Here is a 9,129-nt window from a genome sequence, read left to right as displayed (position 1 = left end):
ACGTCATGACTTTTCTCACTTTATCACTCTCACTTCCACGTAGATTCACATAAGACCAATTTTCATCCATGCAATACCTGTAATATGTAGGTAGTGGCCATGTGACACAGCCTTTAGCTGAATGTTATCATCATAAGCAGCTCGGTCACGTGAATGAAAGAATTCACATACAGTAATCAGTAATTTGAGAATTCTGTGAAAACTGATCTTAGAGATTTCTTGTGATTTTAAACCACCTCCATTTTTTAGTAATGTGTCATTTAAATTAAAACTAAGACAATAATTTGCAGACATGAATGACAATTTGAGAAAAAAATATGAACAACCAGCATTTTATTGCATGTTTAGAATACTCACATCAGTCGTTGCCACCGATTACAAAGTGTCTCATCACAAATGAAGAATGAGGAAACAGACTGATGGAAGACATCATTAACCATATTTTTAAATAAAATTGAGAGTTGTGGTACATCTTAAAAAGAAAAATCAAAGTAAAAGCTGTTGCAAGATGACAGCACCACCATCCCTTCCCTTTCATTGCCTCCATCCAGCACGAAAAACAGGTGTGATGTCAGAGCAGGAGAGACACAAGGAGTTGGTGAGCTTCACGGTCCATGAAGACAGTCAGTGATGCTGTGTGTTTGTGCAATATTTGGGGCTTGGATGCTGCTGCTTACTTCTGACCTTTGACCTGTCTGCTGTGCTTGGTTTGACTCTTTCATGATGGCGTAGGATGAGTGTGCAAAAACCTGGATGCCCAAAAATGTGTGTTTAACATACTCAAATGTGTGTAAAAAGAATTTCTTCAAACAAAAACATTATTTGACAGAAGACTTTACATCTTGGCACTGGATATTTTTCTCCTTTTTTGTACTCATTTCATATAAAATATCATTGATACACCCATGTTCCATTACTGACCATTATCCCTCCCCAAGTCATTCAGTCTCTATGACCCTGTGATCAGTCATGCAAGATATCTGACAATTGTAAAGGAAACAAACCTGCCCGCCATTTTTACCACAGGGCCACAGAAAACAGTGGTTAAACCAAGTATCAAAAACCAGCTTCAATCAAAAATGGGGAAACATCTGTACAAAACTCTGTTCTTCTATATTACAGTTTAAAGTCCAAAAGCTGGGATGACCTGGTCATCCGGGGTGACCCCTCCCTCTCCTCAGCGAATCCACAGGTGGACGATGTTTTTGAAATGTTTTAAAGGAAACTTTACAAAGTACATTTCAGCACAGCGTTCTATCCCAAACACGTCCAGCAGGTCTTCCCCATGACTGTTTCATAGAGAGGAGCTGCAATAAAGCAAACATGAAACTTTTGTTTAACCACAGAGGGAGAGAGAGAGAGAGAGACAGGACAAGAAAACGGCTTTAGTGACATGTATGTACAACCACGTATGATAGAGAGCTCATCAGTGCATCAGACAGGAAGCAAACAGCTGACTGAGTCCACCAACAAGGAAGCCTGAGATTTGGATTGGTCTAAAAAAAACCTTTAAAGGAAAAGAAGCTCTGTATTTATTTACTTTTATTCTTTTTTTATCTTCAGTATCAGACTACACATGCAAGACAAACAACTAAGAGCAACAGAGTGAAATGTTGACTTTTTTCTTTCAAATGAATCATTCCCTATAGGTTTGGACTGAGGTATGCATACGGATTCTCATGCTGTTATCTTTAGCAATGTCAAGCTGCACATGCTGAGACTGACCTAATCTAACAATTCCCTCCCTGTCTTCTCTACAGCAAACAAACGCAGCGCCTTTACTGAGAGCTTGTGGATGAACTCAACCTGGTTCTCACGGTCCTAGCCTGCTTCCAACAGACCCGTCCCACAGCTGCCTGGATACCAAAAAGGTTTGCTAAAAATGACATTGCCTCTGTCATAAAATGAACTTAGAAAAACAACAGTTGTCCTAAAGTACCGTGTACACAGCTCGTTAGCATACAGGAGTGTTTTCTGGACATAAAATGTATCAGGGGGACAAATACTAAACAAAATAGGAGGGGGCGGGGCACAAATTCATTTAAAGCTTAGAAAAAGAGTAAAAGGATCGTTGTTCCAATCGAAACACAAAGTTTTTTTTTCTGTTTATCAGCATAGACTTGACCCTTTCTGGTTTCTACAGAGAGAGGTTCTAGTCTGGTGTCCTCTGTGGCCCCTATGGTGGGCTCTCATTTATAGGCACCAACCAGTTTTGGTCACTGCAAAATATTTTTGATTTGATGAAGTTGTCCACTTTGGTTTGTATAAAGCAAAACGAAAACAACAACCGTCAGTTTGACAAGTGCTCTGTGCCACAAACTGGATCTGAAGTACGAGATCTAGTTGGGCCTCCTGGGATGTTGTGTGAACGTGCGACACTGACTGCTTTATCTTTGGTAACCACATAACATGATGTTAACACACACCAACAGCTGAGAACAACGATTTCCAAACCCTCATAATCTACTAAAGACTAAAGAAGTGGTGGGCTGCTGTCTGTTCCTGCTGCCTTGTGCTGCATCCCAAAACCTCAGCTGGATATCAGGATGGCCACATTTTCTGCTGGGTCTGTACATGCAGGATGTCTGAACGGTGACTGTGGTTGTCAGAGGCTGGAATGTACAATAGTTCTGTCTGTCTGCATAGCTTCCACCATGGCTGACAGTGAGCACGCCGTCTTGGCTGCAGACGTTCCCGCTGAAACCCGAAGCCGCTCGTGCACCGAAACATGAGGACAGGAGTGCCACTTCCTCCTCAAGCCGTGAACGGAATCAGAGAAGCAGAGGTCTCAGACTAACAACAGCTGTGTTCAGGAATCAGACTTAGGCGACCTCACGTCTTCCGTTTCTGCAGCGCTTTGATCATCGTGGAGCTTGAAACTCATCAGAAATGGTGCTGCAGCTCAGCGTGCGCTTTCATGAGGGGCTGTTTTAAAGAATCATTTCATAAGTCTAAATCATAACCTGCATGATTTCTCTGTCATTCATTCAGTTCTTAAATTAAACTTCATTGATGCGTGGAGAGAGCCTTCATTATGAGCAGTGCACTGCCAGCGGACTTCATAAGTAGGAGACGGAGCGACAGAGGAACCCAGATTTGGTTTTCTTCTTCTTTTTTTTCGATGATGGTGGAATAAATGACAGAAAAATGCTGCCTGGAATGCGACGTGTGCGTGTTTTATAGAACATTCATTATCGAGCACTGACAACACAGAGCTTTACAGCATGGACATGAGGTCTGAACAGCTTTAAAAAAAAAAAAAAAGCAGATGCTACTTCTAAAACAGCAGAATAATGGCGAGGAAACCAGACGATGGTCAGACTCCTCCCTGCTTCAATGGAACCAAACAAAGACGAAGGTGAAAGCGGCGACCTGACGTCCATCCTCTCACACACACAAAGTAAAAGTTCTCTTTCTCTTTAGTCCTCTGTTCCCTTCATGGTTGAATGTGTGTGTTGGGGGGGGTGGGGGGCTTTTGCAGTCTCTGGCTGTGCAGCAACGGTCTCAACCTGACCCCCCCCCCAGCACCAAACACAAAGGAGGTATCTCCTTGCTTTCTAAACCTGTGGAAGCAGAAGTAGACAGGAAATAAAAACGACTGCGCCCTCCTGAGGGGTTCACTGTGTTTGGAGAGTTTTTGGCACTGGAGAGTCCATGTGGACGCATGACAGAAAAGGGGGTCAGTGGCTGAGACTGCAGTCCAGTGTTTCTCCCACACGATTCTCGGCGTCTTGGCCTCTGAAATGGGGGAGGGGTAGCGTCCAGCCCACAGCATCACATCACGCTCTGCTCCTCATCGTAATCTCTGTGGTGATCGAAGTCTGGACTGTGGTTTCCAGTTGTTACCAAAGACAGGGGTCCGTCGTGGTCCTCTGGGTCCAGTGGCTCCTCCTTCACACTGATGTGGTGCCTGCAGGAAGACAAAGCCAAGTTCTCACTTCATTTTTGTTCTTCTGAACCCGTCCAGCACCAAAGTGATACCTGTGCTAATTCTGTTTAGAGAGGGCGAGAAAGGAGGGGAACAAAAACGAGTGTCTGGCTTTGCCGAGGCGTCAGGAGGCGGCCTCGCTCAATGGACGAGCATTGCGGCTTTCTTTTAAGCGATTCCAACTCTAGAAAAGCTGCCGGCTTTTTTGTGGCGACCAACATCAGGGCATTCAGCTGGAATTGATAAATGAGGAAGATTAACAACACAAGACAAGGAGAAGTGTGAAAGGACTGTGTGGAGCGAGTGTGGCGCTGTCGTCAGCCTCCTGGTGGTGGAGGATCAGCGGCGCACTGTGTGTTCCTCTTCCTGCTTGTTAACATGCACAACCTGCAAAGCGGGTCCCCAGAGGACGACCTTAAACTGGCTTCTATCATTAATCAACTTCAAGCAAACACAGCGACCAGACACCAGCTCAACGCTTCGAACTCCTGAATGAATGCATATTTTCAACCGCGTGTCAATAAAGGAAGAAAAGCTGGCAGAAGAGGCGTGCACGGAGAGGCGCAGCAGTGTGCTACCACAACACCCTGATAAGAAACAGAGCCCTTATGAGAATAATAACGCTGTCACTTGTAAACAAGGCAGAACATGAGCCTCCCTCCCCCCAGCTCAGCGCCTGGGCAAAAGAGCCACTAAAGAGATGAGATCTGCCAAATTTCTCATTACAGAAACCGAGCAGGAAGAAAAAACAGGAGAAAGAGAAGGTCTGGCTGAGGGGGAAAAACATCATGAGCAGCTGCAGGGGACTCGAACCTGTGGCGGCAGGCAGAGCAGTGTCACCACGAGGCATGGTGCTCATTTACTGCGAGGGACAAACCGAGTGTTCCTCATCACAAAGCCTGGGTTTAGACTTTGTCCTCATGTCCTGTTCGATCTGCTGCCAGTCGCGTTTCACGAACGCACAGGGTTCAGCTTAAGTAATGAAGCAAAAAGGAATTTCACTTCAAAGGAACTCCACAAGTGCTCAGCCCCAGGTCTGACTGTGGCTGCAGGGTAGACATGAGGCTGCTATTGTTCTGCTCCTGAACTGCATGCTGATTTCACTCCGATGATAATTAGTCTTTTCTGGAGAGCCGGGTTCTGTCTGCGGCTTAAGAGGAGCGCTTTGGTTTGTTTGCAGAGTGAGGAGAACACGGCAGGAACCAGAGGAGCTGAACTCGTCCTGGAATCAGACGAATCCCAGAAAACCCGTGAAAGGTTAGCGCATGAGACCGCAGCTCATTTCCTGAGGACCTGCTGCCCCCTCCCTCTGCTGAAATGCGAGACATTTAGTGTTAGATTAGTTTAGTCAACTTCAGAACACAAAATAGACTGAGCTCTTTATATTCCGACACCACGCGTGTGTGTGTGTGTGTCTGTGTGTGAAGCAGCAGTTGTGATTTTTTTAGGCCTGAAGACAGAAGCAGAGGGCCACAGGGAGACTCAGGCTGCCTCCAGGCCAGCACACCCATCCTGTCTCTGCCTTTCCTGCTTCACAGCCACGCTCACAGCCATATTCACAGTGATCGGGGAGGGCGGTCCTCTCCGTTTGGCCAAAGGCTCATTACTGCACCTCATTCCAACAGATTTTCTCTGCAGGTCTGGCATTTTGGGAGGCCATCCCTGAGTCTACCTGCTCCGAGCATCAGCAGTCTGCCTCCACATCTGGAAGCGATGCTGATTGTGTTGAATTATTTTAAGCTTCTATCATCATAGCAGATGCTCGTACGAGTGAAAGGGAGCTGCGGCTTTTAGGCAGACCACAACTTTTCTTGCAGAGCATTTTAGATGATGTCCTCCAGACTAATTATGCCCGCGTGCTGTTTTCTTTGTGGGCGCTGAGAGGCGTTTCCTAATGTGTCAGAGCCAGAGGCTCTGTCACTGTGCATCTTAGTGTTTAGTCAATATTCTAACAAACTGGAATTCTGATGATGGCTGTGCTCAGACAGCAGAACCTATAAACTAGTGCTAGAATAACACGGGAGCTGCTGTCCTCTCTTCCTGGCTGCTCCAGCTAGGAAGGCTTTGAAAAGGTGGAGTTTCCTTTTCTGCGGGGAGGCCTGGCCATGACCCGACGCACAGTTCCAACATCATGCTTTCCCAATTTATTTATTGCCCCTCTGACATGGTTTCTGTCTGATTCAGAGCCATGCATTAGGTCATTACAGAGCATTCTGGGTGGCCAGTGGGGCTGTTTTTTTTTGCAGCCAGGCTTCTCCTTTTTCAGTTCTTATCCCACACAAACTGTCGGTGCGACAGAAAGTGTGTGTGTCACTCACATAGCTGGCAGGGGCGACCGTCCCGGGCTGCTGTCACTCCCGTTGCTGTTTCCATGGTCCATTGCTCCATTCATCTCCTCGTGGATGGCATTGGCCAGACAGTTGAGGGTAGGACTTCCAATGGAAGCAGTAGTGTATAGAGGTATGTTGTTTTCTGCCACTGAAGCCTGAAAGCAAGCCCCCAGCATTAAAAGTGAGAAGGAAGAGAGTTGTCAGCACTTTCTGAGCAGCACATCACTCTGCCCCTGGCATAACATTACTCTGAAAGCAGCAGCTAGGCAACTGAGACTGAAGCCGACTTCACACTGTCCCTTCAGACGAGGTGGCTGTGGAGGAAGGCAGGTTCGTTTTTTACCTGGAAGGCAGCAGAGAGGTTGGGGCCAAAGCCCAGGCTGCTCTGAATGTTCTTCACAAGGGCGGGACTTCTGCAAAGAGAACAATCAAGTTACGCCACAGACTCATGTCTCACTCAGATCCAGGATCTGATTTCATAAAAAGAAATCGATGCACTTTGAACTAAACACATTTGGTGGTGTAGTAATGTGGAGATTAAGGCTACAGTTCTGAGATGTTCAATCACTTCATAATAGCACACAACTATTTTCAATGCTCTGCAGTTCATGAGAGAGAAGAACAAGTGGATGGAGGCATGATGGATGATATGCTTAACACAAAAAGCATGATAGCAACACTGAGGGGTGGGGTGGGGGGGGCATGCAGGTGGGGCCGGGGGCCAGGGCAGGCGGAGGTGCTTACTGTACGAGTAGCTTGTCAAAGTTCTCATCAGCGATGTGTTTCCGAGGACGGCCTCGCTGTATGTGTCGGCCACGCTTAAACTCCTCATCATCAACGGTCCAAAAGGACCCACACTCATCCTCTAACCTCACAAAGCACGTGTGCAGAGAAAGATTGGTGCGAACGGCACCCTGGGAAAGCGAAGGGGGGGGCAGCCAGATGCAGATGCAGTGATGGACAGCACAGAAGTGCGCACAGAGACACACACACACACACACACACACAAAGGGGGGGTGAGGAACACAATGCAAGTAAGCTGTTGTGGGTTATGAGGCATCACCAAGGGCTTCTGAAAGCATGGGAGGGGGGCACGCCAGAGCAAGCAGGAACGCCGTGGCAGAAGAGAATGAAATGGAGCTGCAGTGGCGGGAGCTTCTTCCCATCAGTCAACGGTGAGACAGACGCTCAAACAGGCCACACGTACCCACTGATCTTTTGAGGCCGTCTCTTTTGGAACTCTATTTCGTCGACTGTCCACACTGCCCCTTTTACGTTTTCTACCCGCACAAAACACTTGTGAAGACTAAGATTATGCCGGACTGCATTCTGAAGTTAGTGTGGAAAAACAAAGAGAGTTTTCTATCAGAAAGGTGACATTTGTCATCAGAAAGAATTTCATTTAAAAAAAAGGAAACATTCTGGCATGAAACCTAAAAGAAAACAGTAAAACAGATCAAAGTCACAAACAGGAACTTTTCACACAGCAAACCTCCATCTAAAGAGATATTTTGTTGCACACAGTTGCTTCTGTGACCACTACAAAAATCAGACATGTTACCCTATTCATTTGATTGTCATCAAAAAAAGAGGCCAGGCTACATTAACATATAAATATCTAACACATTTATGATAGAAATAAAATGACATTTGACATGTTCAATCCTTAAGGTGAGAGAAAAAGGAAGGCGGTATGGAGGTGCTGTCGGCACATGTGGGAGAGGATGAGGACACGGGTGGAGCAGACTCAGAACACTGTCACGGATCAGCTCCCCTTACTACTGTTGTGCTCTCTCTTTAAGCGGCTATCAAATATAAAGCCTGAGGATCCCGAGCTAACAGATCCTCTTCACCACAAGCCCATCGTGTGGTGAACACAGAGTTAAACTCCTATGTGTTGCTATAAAAGGAGGATGTTCTGTTGGATGGAGGAAGCTGTGAGTTAAAGCTTGAGAACTATCAAACTTGACTTTTCTAATTCATCCAAAGTTTTTCACAGCGTCCACTGGAGGCGGTTTAAAGAAAAAGAAGCAGAATTACCTTCCATGTCGCTGCATTGCGCCTAAAATACGCAAACATTCGTGTGAACCAGTTGTAGATTTCGTTTAGTGTTAGCTGCTTTTCAGGAGATTCGAGGATTGCCTGGATGGGGAACAGGAGAAAACAAACACTGACACTTTCTGCTGGCTTCACAAAACAATTATTCACTCACAAGAGGGACATGGGGTCTGTGTGAGCTCCCATGAGGCAAAGAAAGACAAGAAGGCAAAAAGCCTTCTCCTAGGACTATGAATCCCTGTTAATTCAGAGGAGATTTGAATACATTTCCCTCTGTCTGTGTAAATGAAGGGCAAGCAAAAACAGATTACAGAGCAGCAATTATGGACGGTTTAGATTAGTTCCCGAGATCCCAGACTACTGTGGCTGAGCAGTAATTGACCAGCCATATTAGACAGGTTCATCCCTACTGTTGTGTGAAATGAATCTGGTAGCAGCTGCAGCACCAAAAGGCTAAACCAAACCAGGAGTTTTGACTGTGGCTTTAGCCAAACCTAATGGATTATCAGGCCTCGTGCAGCAGGTTTTTAACAGATAAGCATACGGCTGTTCGTCATGTAAGACAGATGCTAACTTTTCCATCAAAGACTAAATCAGAAGATGACAGAGGCATCCTTACCTGTCTAATTAAAGAGGCATATGTGAACGGTGGTCTCACATCTGCATTCATGTAGAATTCTTTGTTCTGACTAAGATCTGTTCACAGAAAAACAGAAATGAACAGCTGTCAGTGTGAAGAAGTGCAATGATATCACATTAGTGGCTGACAAACATAAACCAGCTGTGGATTTCCATAGATAATAGTTTTATCTG

At 45.9% G+C, this 9,129-nt stretch overlaps 1 protein-coding gene across 44 annotated transcripts in view; it reads right to left on the bottom strand.

The window, feature by feature from the left end:
• Positions 1-316: 316 nt before the first annotated feature.
• Positions 317-9,129, bottom strand: part of foxp1b (forkhead box P1b) — a 206,541-nt gene continuing 197,728 nt past the window's right edge. For 26 of the 44 annotated variants that reach the window (XM_078946970.1, XM_078946971.1, XM_078946972.1 and 23 more), the window contains 6 exons: positions 8,936-9,012; positions 8,299-8,400; positions 7,003-7,172; positions 6,602-6,671; positions 6,247-6,413; positions 317-3,910 (listed from right to left, as the gene is read on the bottom strand). In XM_078946970.1, coding sequence (XP_078803096.1) covers positions 3,775-3,910; positions 6,247-6,413; positions 6,602-6,671; positions 7,003-7,172; positions 8,299-8,400; positions 8,936-9,012 — 722 coding nt within the window. In that variant the 3' untranslated portion in view covers positions 317-3,774. Of the gene's footprint in view, positions 3,911-6,246; positions 6,414-6,601; positions 6,672-7,002; positions 7,173-7,465; positions 7,588-8,298; positions 8,401-8,935; positions 9,013-9,129 lie in introns of all 44 variants that reach the window. The other 18 variants (XM_078946975.1, XM_078946976.1, XM_078946996.1 and 15 more) reach the window with 2 other exon arrangements.

Source organism: Oryzias latipes, chromosome 5 (genome assembly GCF_053564925.1).
Source record: "Oryzias latipes strain Hd-rR chromosome 5, Olatipes_Hd-rR_3.1".
Classification (NCBI taxonomy): Eukaryota; Metazoa; Chordata; class Actinopteri; order Beloniformes; family Adrianichthyidae; genus Oryzias; species Oryzias latipes.
Note: the sequence above shows the minus strand (reverse complement) of the source record. Positions and strands in the feature narration are given on the sequence as shown.